Source organism: Capricornis sumatraensis, chromosome 20 (genome assembly GCF_032405125.1).
Source record: "Capricornis sumatraensis isolate serow.1 chromosome 20, serow.2, whole genome shotgun sequence".
In the NCBI taxonomy this organism is placed as follows: Eukaryota; Metazoa; Chordata; class Mammalia; order Artiodactyla; family Bovidae; genus Capricornis; species Capricornis sumatraensis.
This window is the reverse complement of record NC_091088.1, coordinates 55,352,186-55,375,813: the sequence shown is the minus strand read 5'-3', so window position 1 is coordinate 55,375,813 and position 23,628 is coordinate 55,352,186. Positions and strand designations below refer to the sequence as shown.

The following is a 23,628-nucleotide window of genomic DNA, read 5'->3' as shown; positions in this document are numbered from 1 at the left end:
AGATTCCAGATTGGGTAGGCGCGGACTTGGGGGCGGGGATACGGATGCAAAGACGGGGATAAGTGTAAGATTGACAGAGCCTGGAAGAGGAACTACCTTGAGCTGGGAGTACTGATCTCAAAGGCAGAAGGATGAAAACTGGGATGGTACACACAAATTACCTTCCTACCTCCTTGTGAGGAAAATCTTCCAAGAGAACCCAGACCTCTGCTCTGTGATTTGTCTTCCTCATGGTCCCACTGGCTCATTCCCAACAGTTCAATAGTTCTTCTATTGGTCTAGAGAGGTCACTATAATTCCCCAATTTGACTGTTCAGTTATTCCATCTTCTCATTTATTTGTCTGTAATAGCTAAGCTTAGGAGCCCAACTGGACCGAGCTTAGGGCAGAGCTTTCAGTCCATGAAACTCTGCCTAGCAACCACTTTTGTCACCACAGTTGGTGGGTTGATTGGCTAGATTCAGAAACCTGGGAGAAACATTTTTTTCTAGATCCCCACACCACAAAGACCACAGACACCCAGTTTGCACTTGGCTGATGTATTTGCATAAAGTCGGGGAGAAACAACAGCACTGACAGCATAGACTGAGCTCACTGGCAGTAGAAATCCCATATCTGAAAAAGAGAAAGGGGAAACAGTGGGGAGAAAACCAGTGGTCACACCACAAAGGATCTAGCGGTTTTAGCAAATGCTGCAGCCTCAGGGACCAGGTTTGGCTGTACAAGTGCTATGCAAATTAGCCTGGAGCCCTCAACTCTGCAGCTCTCAATCAAACTAGGATTTAGAAATCACTCATCTTTCAGATAAGAAAAGGCAGGGAGTCTGTTCCAGCACATGCAGCTAGGCTGCCAGGGAGCCGAGGTTAGGAGCATCTTTGCCTGTCATTGCAATGCAAAGGTTCTCCCTCGATTCCTGCCAGCCCCCAAGATACTCACATCTGTCTTCACATCGGTTTTGGCAGGTTTCAGGGTCTGGTCTTCACGTACGATGCTACTGGGGAAATAGCCCAGGCGAGCAACTCCGTCTCCATAGTAATCTCCCTGAACCTAGGGAAAAGAAGTTAAAAGCCGGGGTCTGGGAACATGGCAAGCTTACTCCTGCTCAAGTCCTGTGCACACTTGCTCCTCCCTGATCACTTAGCTGGCTCCATCCTTGTCAGTCCAATCTCAGCTTAAAGTCACCTGCTGGAAAGTCCTCCCTGACCACCCCATGTGAATTAGTCACCCAGTCACTTTATACCAATTCTTAAAGCAGCACACACGAGTTGGTATTTTTGATGGCTTGTCTCCTTCCATTAGAATAAAAGTGTCATTCTTTATCATACTTTCGGTGTCTATAGCAATTTGGCACTACAGGACATGCCCTAATAATTGCTGAAGAAAGAAAAATAGAGTGGATCACAGCAGCCACCCCCTGCTGACTCTATTTCAGTTCACTCCCTCAGATTCGCCCTGTAGGTAAGAGTACGGTACGCTCCCACCCCAGCTCTCTACCCTTTCCTCCTCTGTTCTCCCAAGACTCACACTGCCTCCCCAGAAGAGCCGCCCTCGGCCCTTGAGCTTGGAGAAGACATACACCACTTGGCCCTGGTATATGGTCAAGAAACGGCAGTCAGGGGCCACGTAGTCCTGAAGGGCCACGGCCATGGAGATGGGGTCTGGAGAAGGAATATAGAAGGGAGTGAAGGCACCCTCCACACAGGCTAGCAACCCAAGCCCTCCACACCCCCCGGGACCCCTAACGCTTACGGCTGCACTCCTCATCGGCACACATCTTCCGGTCAGCCAGCTTGGGCATGGGGCGGCCCCCAGCACTAGGCCCTGGGAAGGCAGACAGCAAGACGACACCGAGAAACACCAAGGACCAAGCCATCATGGACTCTGGGCAAGACAGTGGCTAAGGCAGGAATGGGGTCTCTAGTTTCCTCCTGCCCTCCCTCGGCAGTAGCATAAGGAAACCTGTGTTCTGGGTCTGGTCCCCTCCTTAAACCAGTCCCAGATTTCGCCCACACCACCTAGAGGCTGCTACCCAGGCAGAACCATTTCAACGACAGGGTGAGGGTTGCCAGCACAAGGAAATACCCAGAGAGCCCCAAGGCAGCCCAGGCCACTCCAAGTAACAAGTCACCCCCCTCAACAGAGGGGCCCAGACAGGCAGGTTAAAATATTCAATTCCATCTTTTTTGAGTTGGCTTGGAGACCTAGGCCCCTCGGCCGTGTCCCCGGAGACAGAACAAGAGGAGCCAGTATGGAAAAACCACCTTGGAATTTCCTGTGCTGAGGGGCAGCAGAACAAGGCAGCCCTTTGATTGCCAGAAATAGCCCCAGCTCTCAAGTAAGGAGTGAATATTATATGTTGGGCCTTAGGCTAGGCGATGTCCAACCACAATCACTATTTCTTCTCAGAAACCACTTCCTGACTGCACTGAACTACTCAGAGCCTCACCTTTCTCATCTGGGATACTAATTTAGTAAAGAATTCACCATGCATATTTTTAATTAGCTCAAGTACATACTCTGCACCAACTTGAAGGGGGACCCTCATAATCCCATTTTAGGTAGAAATGGAAGCACAGAGCCTTAAGGAACCTGTCCAGGGTCAGTGTAAGTGGAGACGCTAGATCTGGCTGCAGGCCCATACCCATCACTACTGGGCTTGGAGCTGTCAGCTGCCCAAGGCCAGAATGAGAGTGGCAGAGGATGTGAACTCAAGTCTCCTATGAAGACCCATCTCGTTCCTCAGGTATTCTCACCTCTAGCCAGCAAGTCCAAACTTTAGTTTTAGGGGAAGAAAATGGACAAACATAGGCTTGGGGTGGGGAAGGATTTCTCCTGGTCAAAGACTGGGCCTAAGCCATCTCCACACACGCAAGACCCAGCACCAAGTACCAGGCAAGCATCAAACAGCTCTATTCATGTCACCTCCCAGAGAGGCTTCCCTTGATCACCCGTTACTGCTCCCCAGCTCCACCACCCCATCACCCCATCATGTCAGTTTTATTCCTATCAGAACCCAGCATCTGAAATTAGCTTGTCTGTTTCATTAACTACTGCGTATCCTATGCCGTAACAGTATTTGGTGTGTATTAGGTACTTGGCAAGTTATCTGTGGAATTTACTGAGTGCTTGCTAAGTACCTGGGGTGGGGTGCACAGCTTAGGAAGAAATGAAGCTCAGAGTGGGGACATCAGTTGTCTATCGTGGGAATTGGGGGGGACTGTCCAGAGACCATGTTCCCACGTGCTGTCTGCAATAACTTGATGTAGTGAAGGTGACAATCACCCTCCCGCTTCCATCTTTCAGATCCTACGAGGAGGAAGTGTGCATGTGCTGCCGTAAATCTTCAGCGTTTCCAACACTGTCGTTCTTCTTCAATGGAGAAAGCAGAGTAGATGCAAGCTGGGGCTCAGAGCCTTGACACGGGAAAAGACTTCCAGGGAGAATTTAACACTGTGCCTCATTGTATTTATTTTTGTGGTAATTTTCTATTTCTGGCAAGGGATCTCATTTTGCTATCTATATGGTGTGAGAAAGGGTTTTAAGCTATATATATATATATTTACACACACACATTTAGTCAACTTAAAAACTGTCAAGTCAGATCTGTGACAGACTGCTAAGGAAGGTCCCCCATTCAATCTCCCCTTCTTATCCAGCTTCAGCTGGGCATGTAACTGTCCAGCCAGAAACATCTTCTAGCCTCCACTGCAGCTGCAGCACTGGAGGGAGACTGATTCAGCCACCTGCCCGAAGCTCCTGGCTGGTATCTCCTGTGTGTGATCAAGTCAGCACGGGCCCTCACCGCAGCAGCAGCAGGGACCTCTTCCTGAACTCCAGAGACTGCAGCTCAATCAGGGGCTGCAAAGTTGAACTCAGCTCATCTCCCATCCAAACTGCCATTCCTACCATCCTTTCAATGACTCCATGAATACTCATTTTCCTTCCCTTTCTTCCTGAAGTACCTAGAGTGGCTTCTGTGAGACTCCTGCTATGAGAGAAGGCATTTTTGTCTAGAAAAAGGTAAAGAAAAAACTCTTTCTTAACACTCTATCATGTCAGAAAATTATCGCAATCAACATGAGTCTATACAGTGAATGGTGTGCCATTAAAAAGCAGCATCTTGTGCAGTATAGAACCTGCCCAACTGTACTTGGCAGCCTGGTTTTAACTTCTTGCCCTGAATTCTGATTTGAGACAAAACAGAAATCTGCCAAAATAGTAAAAGTGACTTAAAAGTTTGGACAGTGATGCTACACTATTCTGTATTTTCCCAAGGTTGCAATCCCTCAATGTGCTGAGCTGCTCAAACACTAAGAATATTCTGGTGTGCAGGGAAGGGAAACATGGAGGATAAGAAAATAAAAACAAATGGTTGTGAAAAAACAAACCGCAAAAAACACTTTAATTCCAGCCTAACAGCGCCAGGTGCAATGTCTGGGGACAGACTCTGGGTACAATGCTGTGTGGCGACCACTCACTCACACACGGCTCCAAGAAGGCCCCCAAGGGGGACTTACCTTCAGGGGGCTGAACCAAGGGGGGAGGGGGTGGCCCCAGAACAGGGGGCCGGGACAGGCATGGGGAAAGGGTGCTACTTCTTGGCAAAGGAGATCTTCATGGCGTTGTTCTGGGTGATCTTGAAGCCCTGCAGGGCATCTCGAGCGGCCCCTGCCTGCACCTCATTATCAAACTCCACGAAGGCGATGTCGTGCCGCCCAGGGACCAGCCGGACCTCCTTGAACCCAGGGAACCTGAGAGAAAGGCAGAGACCTCAGGGATCCAGCCTCAGCACTTCCCTCGAACATTCCAGCATCCAGTGAGTAGGGGCCAGGAATACTGCTAAACACCCCACGATGCAGAAGATGGCCCCGATAACAAAGGATCATCCAGCCCAAAATGGAGACAGTGCTAAGTTGACGTGCTCAGCTGAGTCCGACTCTTTGCAACCCCATGGACTGTAGCCCACCAGGATCCTCTGTCCATGGAGATTCTCTAAGCAGGAATACTGAAGTGGGTTGCCATGTCCTCCAAGGGATCTTCCCAACCCGGGGATCAAACCTGCATCCTCTGCACTGGCAGACGAGTTCTTGACCAACAAGCCACCTAGGAAGCCCCAAAATAACCACTACCCTCTACTTTTATGATCTGCTGTCTCTTTCATTTCCCTCTTCTCATTCCTTAGTTCCTTCCCCATTAGGCAACCATCCTCAGGATTCCCCATCAGTATTCTTAGAAACTGTGCATTGTTTTGTGGACATGGTATAAAATTGAATGGTATGATTTTTGTTTCATTCAGTTTTTCAAAATTTCCTCTCAACCTGGGTATAAAGGGTCCTGCTCCCTCTAACTGAGAGCACCTGTACTTGACTTCGCCCTTCTCCCAGGCTACCTCCAGCTCCCGACCACACCATGAGGAATGTCCCACCCAGCCCCTTGGGCATGACAGAATTTCATACAGTCAGGAGCAAAGTCACCAAGTGTTGTTCTTTAGTCACAAAGTCACGCCCAACTCTGTGACCCTAGGCTCCACTGTCCATGGGATTTCCTAGGCAAGAATGCTGGAGTGGGTTGTCATTTCCTTTTCCAAGGGATCAAACCTCCATCTCCTGGATTAGCAGTGGATTCTTTACTGTTGAGCCACCAGAGAGATCTAGGTGAGCACCTGACTAAACAGCGGACAGTTACACCACGGAATGGCCCACATCCACGCACATCCCCGAGGGGTTGAGCATCCCCCAACCCCACACCTGCAGTCTGAACAGGCTGACTTCTTCCAGTCTAGCCAGCATTCAGTGACATCTCACTGTTGCTGGACTTGCACCTCGCCTTTGTCTAAGTTAGAGACTGGGAAGATGAGATCCAGAGTCATCTCCATACAGGCAAAGGACAGTCTGCCCATCCTGGCCACTGCTGACGGCCACGCCCGGCTGCTGCAGAGCCGGCCTCAGCCTCCTCCCTCTGGCCTCCAGGCACTGTGCCTGCCTGCACAGGCTTGGCCTCCATGAACAGAACCATGAGGCTTGTCCCTGTGGTGCCACCTCACGGCCACCACCCTCTGGGCCCAGCCCAGCCACAGGCCCCACTTACTGGTTGAAAAGCATGGAAAGCATGAGCTCGTTGGTCTCTTCCGGTAGGTTGGTAAGGAACAAGATGTGATTTGGTGGATTTTCTGAAAGCTGCAGGAGAGCGACGGGAGACTGTAAGTCTGGTCGGGGATCTATGGCCCTCCTGCCCTCCAGCCTCTCCCTGCTTGGATTCTTTCTCGTCTTTCACCTAACAGACCCCATGTTGTTGCCTGTCCACCAGACTGTACCCTAGACTGTAAGCCACAAGAGAGCACACTTGCACCTGTAAGTGGGTGCTCAACACAAGTTCAGAGTGAACCGAGGTGCAGCCCACCCCCGTTCCAGCCTCCCCTTGACCTGCTCCAGCAAACACACCAATTCCTCTGTCCCAGGGCCTGAAGCCACTGCTAAATCTTCATCCTCCAACAGCACCTCCTCGGGGAAGCCTCCCCAGACCACCCAACCTAAAACAGCGCCCTGCCTGCCATTCCTGTCTCCTGACTATACCAGACCCCGGGAAGACCAGACACTTACAGGCTGCGCAGGTGGCATCTGCCCCGGCATAAGCTGCTGTGGCGGCATGGCCCCCGGCGGGAGCTGGCCAGGCGCCAGGCCTGGAGGCGGGATCATGCCCGGTGGCGGCATGTAGGGGGGCTGGCCCGGCATGTGGTGCATGATGCGGGGCGCCTGAGTCATCGGCGGCATGCCCTGTGGGGAGAGGAGGGCAGGGCTGAGGGGCACCAGCAGGTGGGAGGAGGTGTGCTTTCAGTGTTCGGAGGAAGCAGAGAGGAGAAAAGGTTGTTGTTACAGGAAACCCCGGGTGTGAGACACAGAAAAGATCCAGACTTGGAAAAGGCAAGAAAGGCATCCAAAGAGGGATGGATGGAGCAGATAAGGCCCAAGGTCACAGGGGACATCAAATTAGAAAAATAAATAGAAACTTTTTTAACATATAAAAATTGGTTAGGGGCTCCCTAGCTGTCCAGTGGTTAGAACTTGGTGCTTCCACTGCAGGGGGAACAGGTTCAATCCCTGGTCAGGGAACTAAGATCCCACACGTCAGTATGGCTCCCCCAACCCCAAAAAAGGAAAGAAAAATTAGAATGGCCTAATTTTGCTTGTAGACATATGAACAAAGTTAGGGGCCTACTGGGAAAAAAAAGACTAGGAGAAAAATAAAAACATTATCAACTAAAAGGGGTGGAATAAACACTATAAGCAGCATGCTGCACTGCTTTAAAACTTTACGGGGACTTCCATGGTCCAGTGGTTAAGAATCTGCCTTGCAATGCAGGGGACACGAGTTTGATCCCTCGTCTGGGAACTAAGACCCCACGTGCTGCGGAGCAGCTAAGGCTGCACACCACAACTGGAAAGTCGGTGAGTCAAAACAGGAGGATCCCGCATGCCGCAACGAAGACCCAACACAGCCAAATAAACAAACAGACTGTATGGAGAAAGAAACAGGCCCAGAGAACAGACGGTGAAAGGCATAGGTGGATGGGGATGGTCAGGGCTGATGCAGAAAGACATGGGAAGGCGTGACAACAAGGGGAAGGGAGAGAGGCTGAAGGCAAAAAGCACGTGCTCCCAGGGGAGACAGGAGCTGAAACCCATGTGAAGTCAAAGTTGGACGGACAGCTGGGCACAGCAAGAGCAGAGAGGGTAAGAGTGGGGCAGCTTAACCCAGACACGGACACCGACACAAGACAAGCCATCAGAAGGTTCGGAGACCAGAATGGGTCCAATTCATTCATCTTTTCTCTAGTTCTTTATGCTTTCTGTATCTTGTTTAGAAAACAGGATGTTTCTACTCTTACGGCCTCACCAAGGTCATAAAGACATTTTTCTGTTTTCTTCAAGAGCTCTGATTACTGGTGCTGACACATTCAAGTCTACCATTTATCTCAAATTAACTTATATGTAGCCAAGGCAGGGCTTAACTTTTTCCTCTTACAAATATCCAACTGGTCCAGTACAATTTACTAGGGGAAAAAGCCCTTTCACCACTGGAGAGCAGTGAAACCTCACTCATATACAGAGTGACCACATACACAAGTGCATGTTTCTGGACTCTACTCTGCCCCACTGGTCCATCTTCCCATCCTCAGGCCAGTATCATACCACTCCTGAACAACAGGCCCCAGCTTTGCCATCACAGACATTTACAGACAGCCTGTCTGTCCCCACAAATCCCTCTAGGGATTCTGATTGGAACAGAGTTGGCTCCTAAACCAGTTTGGAGAGGAATGACATCTTAATAGCACTAAGTCTTCCAATTTCTCTCAGCCATGTTCTATCGTTTCAGTGGGCGGCCTTGCACACTTTCCTTGGGGTGTTTTTCGATTTGAAGTATCCTTGTTTGTTGCTACTGTACAGAAACAAAACTGACTTTTCCATATTGATCTGGTGATCTTGTTAAATGAAATTCTTTTCAATCCTAATAGCTGGTTAGTGGTTTCCTCTGGATTTGCTACACAGACACTGACTTTAGAAGACACAGCAAAATCAAGGTCAAGGAGAGAAAAAACAAAAAGACTGAGACACACAGAAAAAGATCCCAAAAAACTGGCAGAGAGGTATAGACATTAGGCATTTCCAAGTGGAGATACCATCATTCATATGCTCACCCCGCTATAGATAGGCACACAATCTCCACAAGAAAAATGGAAGTGGGGGGAATGTCTGGATCCCCAAGGGGATACCTTTCCCTACTGCACCCCCACGCCAGCCTATGAGGCTGAGGAAGACCTGATGGGGAGAGGGCTGCGTCTGTGCGCCCTGGCTTACCGGGACAGGCCCTTGCACGGTGCCCACCACAGGGGCGGCTGCCCCTCCCTGCACGGCTTTTTTGGCAGCTGGGGTCTCCTGGCTCTTGGGCTTCCTCTTTTCCCGCTTGCGGTCCCGCTCCACGAAGGTGCCCTTCATCTTGGCAATGATATCCGAGTCGGTCTTGGCGTACTGGATGCGCTGCCCAACAGAGAGCAGAGGGTGAAGGCGACTGGACTTAGGAGCCCAAATCAGACCTTGCCTGGAGCTTGGTGGGAAACATCATAGAAATCCCTTGGCCTCGATGTCCCCATCCGTCAAATGGGTACTGAAGTATTTCCCACTTCAAAGGATGACCAGGAGGACCAGGAGCTAAAACATGCTTTAGACAGTGCCTGGCGTGCAGCAAGCTCTCAGGAATGGATGCTGGGATTCTGACAGGAGGATGGGACAGCCCCAAGCATCGCTCAGGGTACAAGGAAACAGGCCAGGACAGGAGCACTACACAGGGGGCTTTCCATCACACACGAGACCGAGGCTCCAAACTAAATCTCATTCAGTGGGTTACAGAGTACCCAAATGTGCTCAGGATTCAGCAATGAGCCAATCACACAAAAGCCCCGCCCTCGTGGCATTAGTTCGCTGGGGACAATATGGCAGAGATCAAAAAGTGAACCAACGGGAAGAGGAGGTGAGGAGCTGAGAAGTGAAATTTTCAGAGTGCAGCCAGAAAGACCTCAGGGAGATAATGCTGGCGTAAAGACAGGGAGGGGGGCACGCAGGCATCTAGGGAAAAAGCAGCAAAGAGCCTCGAAGAGCCAGCGTATGGGGTGTGTTCAAGGAACGGCAGGGAGGCCTACGCGGGTGAGGAGGGAGGCGACATCACAGAGCCAACAGGGGGCCTTGGGACTTTGTCTTTTCCTGAGCAAGCCAGGAGTCAAAGAGTGTTATAAGCAAGGGGATGACAAGCTCTCACTTGTGACTCCCAAGGAGCGCTGTGGCCATGGGACAGAGAGAGGCCTGGGAGGAGCAGGGGGTCAAAACAGGGAGAAGGGTCGTGGCTGGGACTAGGCGGGTACCAGGGGAGGAGTGGGAAGAATCAGTGGAGGGTTTTTTTGGAGTGGAGCTTTCGATTTCTTGTGGTGGTGTTTTTTTTTTTAATTTTGTTTTCAGTGGAGGTTTTCCAGGTAGAGTTGACAGGATTCCCTGATAGAGCTCACAGTGGCTCAGCATTTCCTACGGTTCAAGCAGTGATGTTAGAGAAAAGCAGGGGAGGAAGGTCCATGTAAAATGACTTACGATTTTTAGTCCTCAAAAGGGAATTTCCAGCTACTCCACAAAAGCAGTGGAAGATGTGGCAACTGTGGGCTCACACACCCACAATAGGACACACAGGCAGGAGTCAGAGAACAGCCCCTTCTGGAAGGAGGTGAGGGCACCAGGCCCCCCCTGTGCCCCTGGGGCCAATGTCGTTCACGTGAAGCAACCTGCCTGGGACCTGCAGGCACTGACACTGGCTGTCACCACCCTACTGGTTCAGAGAGGCATATTCCAATCAGGTGAGGACTGACTGATATGACAGGAATTCTGGATCAGTGCAAGGACTCTGAACAATAGACTCCCATCTGTTCAAGGCCTACTGAACATCTGTAACCCACTTCCTCCCATCCCAAGGCCCCATGTAACAATGATTTATACATCAGCACCTGGTACCCAATGTTAGCCATTAATGGAACCCCTGATGCTAGATGAACTCTCCCCTTATCCCAGACCTGGGACCCTGACCCAGCCTCACCATCACAACTGAACCCCATCTCCCACAACTGAATCCATCCTCCCTAACAGCCACAGGCATCTCCCTACTTCCATGATTTGCCGGCAACCTTGGAGTCAAGTCCACCTTCAGGATCAGCTCCTTAGCCTGACTTCTGACAACTCTCCAGGCCACGCCCACCCCACCATCTCCCACCCTTCACTTCTGCTGAATGAACCTGACTCACTTCCTCAGTTACACAGGTTCTTGGTTATCTCTCATCCTTAGTTTATTTGTCATTCTCAGCTACTCTTCTCCAACTCTTACTCATCCAGAAAGGCTCCCCTGCAAACTCCCAGACTGGGTGAGAGTGAGCTCCCTGAGTTCCGTGCATTCGCGTGTCCCAGCCCTGACCCCTCGGGTTGTCGCCACCTGGAGACAGGCATGTCTCTCCAGCGGCACTGTGGGTCTACGAGGGCAGAGCTGGGACTTCTCATGACTGCTGTGTGTCTCCACTGCCCCAGTACAGTGAACAGTGGATACCGAGGACCAACAGGAGGAACTCCCATCCTTAGGGCTCTGGACTACAGGCGACGGTAGTCCAGACCCATCCAGCCTGCAACAACACTTGGCGCGGGCACACATCCATACCCTCCACACCTGGTGCTCACCATGGGCTTGTCGTAGAAGGGGAAGCCCTGCATGGAACGCAGGGCGTTGGTGGCGCTGCTGACCTCCTTGAAGATGACAAAGGCCTGGCCCCTCATCTTCAGGCTTCGTGACACCAGGATATCCAGGATCTGGCCAAACTGGGAGAAGATGGCATACAGGGACTTCTTCAGCTCTGCAATGGGGAGAGAAAAGACCCAGGGGCCGGAGCTCCGCTTTTCAGAGGAAATGCAGCCCAGAAGGGAAACCATCAGCCCACTGACAAGAGTACTGAGCAATACCATCAGCAGTCTAGAACCACTCAGGCGGTCATGTGCGTTGACTCTGTAGTAGGTCAACAGTCACGACGTGATACCTATCCCACAAGGTCGCTGCAGGGGAACATGAGTCACACATACAGAGGGCACACAGCAAATGCTCGATAAATGCAAGGACTTTCATTGTCTCCAGCACTGTGACACAAGCCCCTCTGATCTGGCCCTGGTGACTTCTCCCACCTCATCTCTCCCCATGCCCCATCTTCACTCCTATAGCTCTAGCCACACTGGCCTCCCAGCCCTTTCTCACGCTCGTCACAGCAACCCTGCCTCAGGACCTTTCCGCTGACTGCTCCCTCTACTAGGAGCACCTTTCTCCTGATGTGTACATGGCTGCCTCCTTCCAGTCACCCAGGACTCAGCAGAGATGCTACCACCTGAGGCCTTCCCTGACCACCATGGTGAGATAAGAGACCCCTCATGTCACTCCTCTCACCGGGAGAACCTACTTGCTTTTCTTTCATGGCACTTCCCACCTCCTGACATCATGTTTGTTTCCTTTTTGTTCGGTCCTCTTTCTGAAGAGGTACAAGTCTATCCTATTTGTTTATCACAATATCCCCACAGGGAACTCCCTAGTGGTCCAGTGGTTAGAACTCTGTGCTCTTATTGACAAGGGTCCAGGTTCAATCCCTGCTCAGGGAACTAAAATCCCATAAGCCCCTTGCTAAGTCACTTCAGTCGTGTCCGACTCTGTGTGACCCCAGAGACGGCAGGCCCCCAGGCTCCCCCGTCCCTGGGATTCTCCAGGCAAGAACTGGAGCGGGTTACCATTTCCTTCTCCAATGCAGGAAAGTGAAAAGTGAAAGTGAAGTCGATCAGTCGTGTCCTGACTCTTAGCGACCCCATGGGCTACAGCCTACCAGGCTCCTCCATCCATGGGATTTTCCAGGCAAGAGTACTGGAGTGGACTGTCATTGCCTTCTTCATAAGCCCCTTGGTGTGAGTGAAAAAATAAAACAAACCCCTAATGAACAGTATAGTTGCCAGCACACAAATCTCCAAATACATCTGCCTGAATAAACACATCATTAAATGATTTCTGGGAATAACTTCACTGAATTTTTACCTCTACTCCATGAGTTAGCATTTATAACTGCCCCAATTTTACTAATGTGGATAGAGGCTCTCAGAGGATCTGTCACTGACCGAGGACCCAAGTCCATCTGAACCCAGGACCACCAAACCTCCCTAGCAAATGGATAGCCAGGAAAGGATACCAGTCTTATGCAAAGAAGGTACCTGATTAAGATACCTGGCCGAAGAGACAGTAGGAAAGAAAAGGGGGATCAGGTAAAGAAGGAAGCAAATAGCCAAAAATTCTGATGACATTTCTGAGATTTGTCTCCAATTGCCATCCCCGTGAACCCAGTGTGGGCCCGAGTCATTCCCCTGGGTGCTGGGCCTCTCCCCAGTCTCCTTTCTTGCCCACGCAAGTTCACCCTCCACAGCTGGAAAGATGTTTCACAATTAACTGCATCCCTTGCCTGGCTCCCCAAAGCCCTCAGGATGAAGGAAAACACCCACCCAGCCCTCAAGGCATCAGGAGCCAGAGTGCACTGCTTGCCTGAATGTTCTCCATGAATCACCAGCCTCTAAGTCTCAGGCACCCAAAACTGCAGTACATGTGATTCCCAGAATACCCTGGGCTCTCTTTTGCCCCTGGACATTTGCACATGCTGGTCCAGGTTAGTCACTCTTCTCCCTTATTGTAACACAGATGCTGCTTCCCCTCCCTGGTAGGCTTTCCCAAAATGTCTCCTGTTCTATGAACCTGAATACCCCTTTCCAAGTGCCCAATCCCAGCCTTGACTACTATGCCTCAACTTCCCCCAATTATGGCCTTGGCTACTCTGGGCTATCACTGTCTGGGAGCAGATCTGTCATCTCTACTAGACTGTGGTTCCATGAAGTCAGGACCAGGATTGTCTCAGTCACCACTGTGTCCACAGCTCCACAGAGAACTGGCTGGGCACAATGCTCTAACAGTATATGAGGGATTTACATGGCTTGTTTATTATCTTCAATAGCAACTTTATCAGTAACCTCAACTTAATGCCAGCAAGCTCCTTCAGTTCTCCTACCAGTTTTCTTGAGGAGATAATAAGAGCTAACACTTATATCCAACCCTTACTAACAGCTAGGCACCATAAAAAAAAAAGCATGGAAGTTTAGCTCATATATTCCCCATAACATCTGTGCACAGATTTTGCCCAGCTTTCCTATATATATAAAAACAGGAAGTTCAATAGAAAGTGATAACTTGCTCAAGAAAAAAGAAAAGTATGTCATATCTAGAATCGAGTTCTTAACCAGAATTCCATATAGTGGTCTCAAGCACGTTTCCCTGCTGTATGCCTTGCGCGAATCACATCCCTCTGGAGTCTCAGTTTCTAATCTGAGAAATGGGAACAATAGGTCCTTCCTGCAGGATTGCTGTGAAGTTAAATGTAACCATTATTTATAGATCAGCTCCTGGTACCCAGTGTTACCCACCATCACGGTTCATTTCACTTTATTTTGAAATGAAACGTTTTCACTGTGGATTATTCACTTGAGGCCATGACAGTGACCAACAGTTGCAGTTCTTACCCTCCTGGAGCTCAAAGGCCAGGAAAGAGACAGTCCCCTGACAGCCAGATCAGGACTTGGCTGGGGAGGTTCAGGGTTTTAGGAAGTCACAGGCAAGCACGTGGGTGGAAAAGGGAAGGGGGAGGCATCCTGGAGGAGGGGCGTCTTGAAGCTGAAACCTTGAAAGACAAGCAAGTTACCAGGTTACCGGGAAAAGTGTAAGAGAAAATGAGCAAATATCAAAAGCACTGCTTGTGCAAAAGCCGAACTTAAAAGAGTTTGGCTGGAGAAGGCTGAGGAAGAGACATGGATGCTGGGGACAGAAGAGGGGGCAGGTTCGTGCGGGATAGCCTGGTGTCCGGACTATCCCGAAAACTCACCATCCTTCTTGATCTTCTCATTGAGATTGTTGATATAAATAGTGTGGTTGGGGCGGGTCTCGGGAACTGCCATGGAGTAAGTTGCTGAGGTAGGGCTGAAAGAATGAAAAAGTCCCACTCAGTCCTGGGTTTCTGAAAATCCTTTTGTCTCAACGCGGGCTACTAAAGGATCTTCCTTCCAAGAGAAAGTCAAGTAAGATAAAGAGGAGGGAAGAGGGAAGCACGGCTCGGAAAACAAAGCAAACGCAGCACACAGCTTCTCCTCCCCGCGTGGTGAGGGAAATCTCGTGAGGTTTACTACGAGTCCCAGGATGCTCTACTCGACTTAGCAGGCGGAGCGGCCTAGGTGGCGATTCCTACTGGCCCACGCGCTCAAAGGCCGGCCCAGGAGAAATGGCCCGGATGTAAGCGCCAGTTAAGGCAGGCGGGACGACTTTGCCGAACCCTGGCCTAGCGCAGAAAAAAAATAGTTCCCACTACAAGAGGCGCAGGAAAGGCCGGGCGTCAAGCGCTCCGCCGCCAGGCGCCTACGGCCGTTTGTGCCCAAGAATACTCACCGAAACAGACTCAGCTCCCGCAAGCGATGCCTGCTACGCTGCTGAGCGCCGACCACAAAACTTCCTGCCGCCTTGCGCCTTGTCTATCTAGAAGCCAACCCCTGCGCAGAAACTTGGTAGCTTGGCCAATCAGAGTAAGGCTAGCTCCCGGACCCAGATTTTGCCAATAAAAACGGCAATTGGGTTCGCGCCTCAGCAGAAAAACTCCGCCCAGCCCCTGCAAACCCTTTTGCGGCGCACGCGACTACGGACCAATCAGTGAAGGCCGCGCCCCCTCACGCGCCTCTTGCCAATCGGGACTCGGTTCTTGCGGCAGTCTCTTCCAAGGCCTTTCTTTCGCAGCCCGTCTCTGTCACGTGATCGTTAAAGGGGCGGGCTTGAGTTGCGAGTCTTACCGCGGGATTTGGGAAAGGCTGTACGCTGCGGCAGCCATTTTGCGGCAAGGGTAGGCGCGTTTTACTGCCCGGCCCTGTTACCCCAGCCGTATGGGGGCTCCGAACGACCTCCAATCTGTGAGCCTTCTCCAGCCCACAAGACTTCCTGTTGCGCCCCGATTTCAGGACTTTCTCCACAACTAGGCTAATTTCCCTGCCAAGTGTCCTTTTGACCTCTGTCTCAAAGGTCAGCTCTAAGGTTCCAAACTCGGGTCTGAGATGCGAAGGGGGTAGGATCTCTTCTAAATTCTTCTAGTTTTTAGCCCAGGGGTCCTCAATCCCACGCTTTACGTGCCTTGCCCCAGGCCTGGGCTTTCGTGTCCCATAATTTCCTAACTTTCTAAACGAGCCCAGGATAAGAAGTTAACTCCTACTAAGCCTCACTCTTTGAGCTCTGCATCCCAACTCTTCACCACAGATCTGTTTGCACATTAAAGGACCCCTTAACCCTCAGATTTCTTGTGATTTGCGTCAGCTTCAATCCCTGCTCCCAAGGTTACAGATTTTAGCCCTGTTTTTTTGCAGTCCCAACTTCAGCTCCCAGATCAGGAGTTCAGCTCTAAGACTGTCAGACTCTCCATCCCTGTGACCACATTTTGGAGGATCTGTCCCCTTTCTCCCATTCTCGACCTTTCAGCCTAAGTCACAGACCCCAAAATGATTTCTCCATGTTCTCCCTCTGTAGAGCCACCAATTCCTCCTCCCGAAACCCCTGCATCCCAGGCCCTTAATATTCCACTTCCTCCCCTTCCCCTAAACCTCCCCGAATTAGCTTTTCCACCCTCGAGTTTCCAGGCCCCTGTGCCCCCACCACCCCCACTGCCGCCTCCGCCCCCTACCACTGGGTTTGCTCCCCCTCGTGTTTTCGGCCTAGAGAAGAGTCACCTCCTGAAGGAGGCCTTGGAGAGGGCCGGCCCAGTCCCCGGGAGCAGAGAGGATGTGAAGAGGCTCCTGAAGCTGCACAAGGATCGGTAGGGTCCCATGGCCCATCCCTCCCACCCGTGGCCTCACCCAACCACCTCTCCCCACGTTACTTCAGTCATCTTCTCTTGGGGTTTCCCATGTTCTCAAGGGCAAGCAGTCTGCTTCAGCTCCCTATTTAGACGCCTTCAGTAGCTGTGTGCCTTCAGCAATGAAGAAAGCTCCTGCTCCTTGAGAGCACCTCATCCAGTGGGAGAAACAGATTGCTCCCTCCACCAGACAGTGACAGCCCAGAGAGGTCAGAGCCATCGGGAGGGAGTCTAGAGGGAGTTGGTGCCTCAGGAGTGGGGGGTCCCAGGGGCTTGTCTAGAGGAGGGAACCCCTGAGTGCTGTCGAGGAAGTTTCTTGATGAGAAGAGTAAATAGCTTTTGCCTGGGCCCAAAAGTGAAATGAAGAGATGTTCTTTTCAGGGACCTGCAAATATTTGACAGAGAAGGGGCAAATGTGGGGTTTCCCAGGTGGCCAGGAGCCCGACACAGGGCATTGGAGCCGGGGTGGGGGCTGGGGAGGGTTGCTGTGAAGGAAGGTGGACTGTCCTGACGGCTCTGGGGAGCTGTGGAAGGGCTTTGTGCCCTTCCAGGGAGGGAGGGAGGCTGCCTTCCAGGAGTGGAGATGGTAAGACTGGAGGCTAGGGGCCCAGAAGGAAGCTGGAGCACCCAGAGACCCAGGCAGGATGGAAGGGGCCTAGACATGGGCTGGGAGTAAAGGGGAAAGGGAGAAGTGACCTGTCCCTGTCCGGAAGGAATTTCCAGTTCTCTAGACAAGTTTTTAATCAGTCCTAAAGGCCCCAAGTATAGTAAGACGAATTGTTTTGTTTTTTGTTTCTGCTGCACTGTGTGGCATTTGGAATATTAGTTCCCCAACCAGGGATAAAGCCCACATCACCAGTAATGGACGCACAGAGCCTAACCACTGGATTGCTGGGGAATTCCCCCATAGTGAGGCAAATTGAATGCAAGTAACAGCCACCCATTATCTATATATGCCAAGTGCTGTTCTAAGTGCTTTTTACTCATTAATTTAACCTCAGCAATTCCATGAGGCAGGAACTATTCTTTTTTTTAATTGAAGTATAGTGGACTTATAATGTCATGTTATTTTCAGGTGTACAACACAATGATTCAGATACACATACACACATACATATATGCATGCAAAGTCACTTCAGTTGCGTCTAACTCTTTGTGACCCCATGGACTGTAGGGCTCCTCTGTCCATGGGGATTTTCCAGGCAAGAATACTGGAGTGGGTTGCCATGCCCTCCTCCAGATACAAAATAGCATATCTGTGTTAAACTCAACCTTTTAATTTATCTCTCCTCTCTCAGGGCAGGAATTATTGTTACCCCATTTTTCAGATGAGGAAGCTGAGATTCACATTGGTTAAGTCACTTGGCCACAGTGCTTAGAAGAGGAAGGGCATGGCAGTGGGGCGCCCTGCTTTTTGCAGGGCGGGGCGGGGGTGGTGCCCTGCTTTTAACCAATGTGCTGTGGTATCTCCTCTCATCAGGAAGGTGCCTCCCAGCCTTGCCCTTTCATTGGCTTTGGGATAGAGATATAAGCACATTGCCCAGCACTTCCTGAGCCCTGGTTGGGAGGGGGGAAGGATTGGAATCACCAAAATATTCTGAGTGGCCTCCCCTAGAAGGGGCTGGGCCTGACTCTTATCAGTGATCTCTTAGGCCTGGAGCTGTCACCTGGTTTTGCTCAAGGCTGAGTGAATGGATTTTCATCCTAACTGCGAGAACAGGCTTGAGAGGAGAAAACATGGAGAGTTTCGGCATTGATGAAATTAAATTCATGTTTTATGGCAAGACAAGAGAAAAATTTCTTTTTCTTGATGTGGATCATTTTTAAAGTCTTTATTGAATTTGTTACAGTATTGCTTCTGTTGTTTATGTTCTGGTTTTTTGGTTGTTTGGGCTTGTGGGACCTTAGTTCCCCAACCAGGGATCAAACCTGCATCTCCTGCTTTGGAAGGCAAAGTCTTAACCACTGGACCAACAGGGAAGTCCCAGCAAGATAAAATTTAAATGTGAATTGTTTCTTTGCCCATTTGAGCCTCCTCCCTCCCATTTAGTGTGCATTTACCAGACCTCCTTACAGAGTGATATTCTTTCTTAATCTCATCAAACAGAGAAGGCAGTGGCACCCCACTCCAGTACTCTTGCCTGGAAAATCCTATGGATGGAGGAGCCCGTTAGGCTGCAGTCCGTGGGGTCTCGAAGAGTCGGACACGACTGAGCGACTTCCCTTTCACTTTTCACTTTCATGCATTGGAGAAGGAAATGGCAACCCACTCCAGTGTTCTTGCCTGGAGACAGGGGAGCCTGGTGGGCTGCCGTCTGTGGGGTCACACAGAGTCGGACATGACTGAAGCGACTTAGCAGCAGCAGCAATCTCATCAAAAGACTTTCCTTCTTAATCTTGTTAAGGGGTCAAAATGACCCATGTCCCACAACTTGCTTTGTACTTGTAGATCTGGATTGAGTAAACTGTCAGTAATATTTTGGCAACCCTTTGCCTCAAAAACTTAACATATAACTGTGTTTTGACATCTGATGGGTGGAAAAGTCCTCAGAGCGTTCTGAAAGACTGTCTCCCAGGTTATAATCCTCAGGTTGGCTCCAATAAAATTTTCTCTTCTTTCTTTCGTTAATTTTTTCATCCATGGTGTAGAGCATGCATGCTCAGCCGCTAAGTCATGTCAAGTTCTTTGCAACTGTAGCCCACCAGGGTCCTCTCTCCATGGGATTCTCCAGGCAAGAATACTAGAGTGGATTCCCATTCCCTTTTCCAGGGGATCTTCTCGACTGAGGGATCAAACCCGAGTCTCCTGCATTGGCAGGCTGGTTCTTTACCACTGAGCCACTAGGGCTCAACGTGATATAGAGACACCCCTTCTAATAAATTCCTCTGACTCCTAGTTGCAAAGCTTTTGCACATCTGCTCTTTGCCCCGTCAATGGCTGAGAAAAAGCAGGGAGTAGCAGGCAGAAGAATGATTCCCATTGAACAGATGAGGAAACAGGTGGGGGAGGGAAGTGTCTCATCAGGGATGAAGGCAGTCTGACCCAGCCAGGAGCAGCCCTTGAGGGTGAGACCCTAGGATCTGGTTCCCTCATGACCTGAATGCGCCTCTGATGCAGTTTCAGAAGTGACCTGCAGTGGATCCTCTTCTGTGCTGACCTGCCCTCCCTCATACAAGAAGGCCCTCAGTACGTACCCTGATTCGGGACCCCAGCCCCTTGGCCGGCTGTGCCCTCAAGCCTTTGCCCTCAAGCCTATGCCCTCACCACCCTCTGTGAGGATTGACTGGGGAGTGTGGGAAGAGTGGGTTCGTCCCAGGCAGCCTAGGGGGAAGGAAGAGGGGAAGGAGAAGGGGAACTTACCCAGGTCAGGGTCCTGGGAGCATGCGCAGTAAATTGAAACAAACAAGTCCATTATTTCTGAGTCCCCCTTGGCACCTGCTCCTCCTGGAAGCCCAGGTGACATATCTGCCTAACCTGCCACCCACTCACCCCACCCTAGCCCTCCAGCCTTGGGTTCAGGCCTTGGCCATCCTCTCTGCTAGGAGGGGGAAGTCAGGTCTCCCCACTTGACCTGGGAGACAAGGGAATTCCCCCATGGCGGCAAACTGTTCCCTACACTCCAGCTTCCAGGGCAGAGGGGGCCAGGAAAGACTCGAATTAGAGGTTGGGGGGCTGGGCCTCTCTCTCCCCAGGTGTGGGCTGGTGGCCTTGTGGATGGCAGGCACCCTCCTGGCGCCCCCCAGCGGCACCCCCTTGGAGAGGCTTGTGCAGGTGGCCATGGAGAGAGGATACACGGCCCAGGGGGAGATGTTCTCAGGTAGGTTGGGTGTGGAAGGGTGTTACCCAGATGTCCTGCAGGAGGGGACTGGAGAGCTTGGCTGGGACACATCAGGCACATGGGGGACTTTGTTCCGTTCTTTGCACCCTTCTCCTTCCCCCGCCTCCTCGCCGCCCTGCCGAAGAAGAGCACAGTGTTTTGAGGTGGACTCTGGAACCAGGCCACCTGGGTTCCCAGCCCAGCTCTGCCACTTCCTGCTGCGTCACCATAGACAAGCAACTTATCCTGTCTGTGCCTCACTTTTTTTTTTTTTTTTTTGCAGTAGAGTTGCTTCACAATGTTGTGTCAGTTTCTGCTGGACAGCAGGATCAGTCAGCCATACACGTAGATGTACGTCCTCTCTTGAGGACTTCCTTGTCATTCAGGTCACCATAGTGCATTGAGTTCCCTGTTCTATAGATTCTCATTAGTTGTCTATTTCATACATCGTATCAATAGTACATAGGTGTCAATTGCAATCTCCCAGTTCCTCCCACCCCCGCCCGCTTGGTATCCATACATTTACTGTCTGCGTCTGTGTGTCAGTGTCTCTGTTTTGCCAGTAGGATCATATGTACCAGTTTTCTAAATTCCACACACATGCATTAATACAGGATCTGTGTCTTCCTCTGGCTCGTTTTCCACGTTTGCACAAAGAGATGATGGTCACAGGGTTATAGGCACTGATTCCTAAAAGCCTTTTTCCGGTGCTTGGTGCACAGTGACTGCTCCTCGTGTGTCTGCTCTGTCCCTGCAGTGGCTGACATGGGCAGGCTGGCCCAGGAGGCACTGGGCTGCCAGGCAGAGGTGCTCTGCGGCGGCCTGGGCGCTCCCAACAGAGACCACGTCCTGCAGCACGTTGTCGCTGGACACCCCCTCCTTATCCCGTATCCCAGGGTCACGGAGGGAGCCGGGCTGGGATGGGGAGAGTCGGGGGCGAGTGTGTGTGTGTGTCCCGGGGCCGCCCCCCAGCATTGGCCTTGACCGCAGTGCAGCTATGACGAGGACTTCAACCACGAGCCGTGTCAGAGGAAGGGCCACAAGGCCCACTGGGCTGTGAGCGCAGGTGGGTTCCCCTCCCCTCCCCTGCCCTGGCCCCTCACCGTGGGCCTCCCTGATCCCGTCTCCCCTCCTCACATGCTCACCCTCGTGCCAGCCCCTCCACACTACTCAAGGCAGGAGCCAGGGTTGGACCACTTTTGTCCCTACAGGGTAATTCGCAGGGTCCTGGCCGGGAGCAGGTACTTCAGCATCTGTCAATCAGGGTTTTTCCCAAACAAGAAACTCAGAGCACAGAGGAGGATCAAACTGGGCTGCAAACCTGGTCCAAACACTCCCAGGCTCTGTGACTCTGGATCTCCAGGTCCCCATCTGGAAATCAGGGTGAACAGTCCCCAGGGCAGAGGGCTGTTTGAATGTTCAAACTCTTTAAATGGTGCCTGGTGGGTTCCATGTCTGTTAGTGTTAGCTATAGTCAGCAGCTTCGTCTTCCCACCTGCCTGGTAGAAGGCGGCGCCCTGGTGTGCACACCTCTGAGCACGGCTCTCCTAGTCAGCTCACAACAACTAGGTGGTGATGTCTGCTCTGTTCGGTGCTGCCTTGGCCACCTCGCTGTGCTGACAGGCTGTTGCAGGCTGGACTTAAAATGCCTGCAGTTCTGGAGCCCAGCACCATGGGTTCAAATCCAAGCCCAGCTGTGCCCACGCTGTGTCAGTGCAGGGATCATGGCAGCGCCCACCCCAGAGGGCAGTGGGGGGACTCCGGGAGCCCCAGCCCCTCATCAGGCCTCAGCTCCTACTCACAGCCACCCCCTCTTCCCCGCAGGGGTCCTGCTGGGTGTGCAGCATGTGCCCAGCCGTGGCTACTCAGAGGATCCCGAGCTGCCAGGCCTGTTCCACCCAGTGCCCGGCACACCCCAACAGCCACCGTCCCTGCCGGAAGAAGGCTCCCCGGGTGCTGTATACCTCCTCGCCAAGCAGGGCAAGAGTTGGCACCACCAGCTGTGGGACTATGACCAAGTCCGGGACAGCAACCTGCAGCTGACAGACTTCTCGCCCTCTCGGGCTGCAGATGGCCGGGAGTATGTGGTGCCTGCCGGCGGGGTGCGGGCCGGCCTCTGTGGCCAGGCCCTGCTCCTCCGACCACAGGACTCCAGCCACTAGGCTGCTGTGGCCCCAGCTCAGCTGTGTCACCAGCCACAGAGAGCCCGGCTTCTCTCTCTGAGCAACAGCCCAAGGGGTTGGACTGGACCTCAAACCAGAGATCCTTCATTCAGGGTCCCCCAAATCCATCCTGGGCATCACCCCAACTCCCCCAAGCCCACCTCCCATTATTGAGCACCTACTCTGGGCTGGGGTTATAGCCAGGAGCCACACAGACCAGCTGCCTCTCTGCAGGGGAGAGACTGGCAACCACTGAGACCCCAGGGCTATTCAACAACCCCCCACCCCCACCAGTGCTGCATCCACCCATTTCTGGCTGCTGACCACCCTATCCCTGCACCCCTTGCCTCCCAGTGTCTTCACGTCAAGCCAGAGAAGCCTTTTAAAACACGAACTGTGGACTTCCTGGCGATCCAGTGGTCGAGACTCCGTGCTTCCACTGCAGGAGGTACAGATTCTGATCCCTGGTTGGGAGCTAAGATCCTGCGTGCCACATGGTGTGGCCAAAAACAAAACCCAAACCATGTTTCACCACTGCCCTCCCGAGAAGCTTCCGGCACCTCCTGGATACTAAACTCGCCTGTCTCCCTCGCCCCAGGTTCCTCCTCACACTTTCTGCCGCCCTGGGCTGTCCTTTGCCTGTACCCAGCCCTCCGTTACAACCCCTGAACTCCACAGTCCTGGTTCCTTATCACTTCCTCAGGGAAGAGGCCCTCAGGCTCAGCACCTCCCCCCACCCGTGTGCTCTCCTGATTTAAAAAGCGAAAGCTCCCACTGCTAGTTATTTGTGCCAACCCCTTCACAGTTAACTCATCAAGTCTTCCAACCCTATAAGGAGGGCACTAGATCCTCTCTGTTTTTGAGGGAAAAACAGGCTGGAGAAGTACTGTCACTGGCCTGAGGTCACAGGGCTGGCCAGTGGCAGGGCCAGATTCAAGCCAGGCACACAGCACCTAGACAGATGGGGTCAGGGCGGGCCAGGCCCAAGAATTAGCAACTCAGTGAAGCTGATGAATGAACCACCAGCTCTGAGCCCACTTCTACCCCAGACCTGTCGTCATCCCCTCACCTCATGTGGCGCTAATGCCCCAGTTATGAGCTTTGAGCCCATAAGCTCCAGATA

At 51.9% G+C, this 23,628-nt stretch overlaps 3 protein-coding genes across 7 annotated transcripts; 1 reads left to right on the top strand and 2 right to left on the bottom strand.

The window, feature by feature from the left end:
* Window positions 1–591: 591 nt before the first annotated feature.
* MIA (MIA SH3 domain containing) lies at window positions 592–1,873 on the bottom strand. Its single transcript, XM_068993486.1, has 4 exons — window positions 1,750–1,873; window positions 1,525–1,658; window positions 937–1,047; window positions 592–615 (listed from the first exon to the last, which is right to left on the bottom strand). The coding sequence occupies exons 1-4, from the start codon at window positions 1,871–1,873 to the stop codon at window positions 592–594; spliced, it is 393 nt and encodes a 130-aa protein (XP_068849587.1).
* A 2,510-nt stretch (window positions 1,874–4,383) lies between these two features.
* SNRPA (small nuclear ribonucleoprotein polypeptide A) lies at window positions 4,384–16,580 on the bottom strand. Of its 5 annotated transcripts, none has more exons than XM_068991723.1 (7): window positions 16,550–16,580; window positions 14,525–14,619; window positions 11,259–11,431; window positions 8,856–9,035; window positions 6,600–6,773; window positions 6,088–6,176; window positions 4,384–4,751 (listed from the first exon to the last, which is right to left on the bottom strand). In XM_068991723.1, exons 2-7 carry the CDS (start codon window positions 14,595–14,597, stop codon window positions 4,592–4,594), a joined length of 849 nt encoding a protein of 282 aa, XP_068847824.1. In that variant the 5' UTR covers window positions 14,598–14,619; window positions 16,550–16,580; the 3' UTR covers window positions 4,384–4,591. The 5 variants fall into 5 exon arrangements, with proteins under 5 accessions (XP_068847824.1, XP_068847823.1, XP_068847826.1 ...); XM_068991722.1 differs by lacking the exon at window positions 16,550–16,580 and adding an exon at window positions 15,082–15,194; XM_068991725.1 differs by lacking the exon at window positions 16,550–16,580 and adding an exon at window positions 15,082–15,194 and having other exon boundaries at window positions 11,259–11,396.
* ACTMAP (actin maturation protease) lies at window positions 15,567–23,570 on the top strand. The gene is made up of 6 exons (XM_068991720.1): window positions 15,567–16,486; window positions 19,644–19,712; window positions 20,219–20,343; window positions 21,101–21,230; window positions 21,339–21,409; window positions 22,168–23,570. The coding sequence occupies exons 1-6, from the start codon at window positions 16,173–16,175 to the stop codon at window positions 22,503–22,505; spliced, it is 1,047 nt and encodes a 348-aa protein (XP_068847821.1). The 5' UTR covers window positions 15,567–16,172; the 3' UTR covers window positions 22,506–23,570.
* The last annotated feature ends 58 nt before the right edge of the window (window positions 23,571–23,628 follow it).

Coding starts and splice junctions, on each gene's coding strand:
- SNRPA (XM_068991721.1), bottom strand. CDS start 11,540: ATGGTATTGCTCAGTACTCTTGTCAGTGGGCTGATGGTTTCCCTTCTG. Junction 9,036..11,258: donor CCTTCTACGACAAGCCCATG/GTGAGCACCAGG, acceptor TCTGTTGGGCAG/CGCATCCAGTACGCCAAGAC. Junction 6,774..8,855: donor CCGTGCAAGGGCCTGTCCCG/GTAAGCCAGGGC, acceptor CTCTCCCCACAG/GGCATGCCGCCGATGACTCA.
- MIA (XM_068993486.1), bottom strand. CDS start 1,873: ATGGCTTGGTCCTTGGTGTTTCTCGGTGTCGTCTTGCTGTCTGCCTTC. Junction 1,659..1,749: donor TGCCGATGAGGAGTGCAGCC/GTAAGCGTTAGG, acceptor TTCCTTCTCCAG/ACCCCATCTCCATGGCCGTG. Junction 616..936: donor AAACCGATGTGAAGACAGAT/GTGAGTATCTTG, acceptor TCTCTTTTTCAG/ATATGGGATTTCTACTGCCA.
- ACTMAP (XM_068991720.1), top strand. CDS start 16,173: ATGATTTCTCCATGTTCTCCCTCTGTAGAGCCACCAATTCCTCCTCCC. Junction 21,231..21,338: donor GGACACCCCCTCCTTATCCC/GTATCCCAGGGT, acceptor ACCGCAGTGCAG/CTATGACGAGGACTTCAACC. Junction 21,410..22,167: donor CCACTGGGCTGTGAGCGCAG/GTGGGTTCCCCT, acceptor TCTTCCCCGCAG/GGGTCCTGCTGGGTGTGCAG.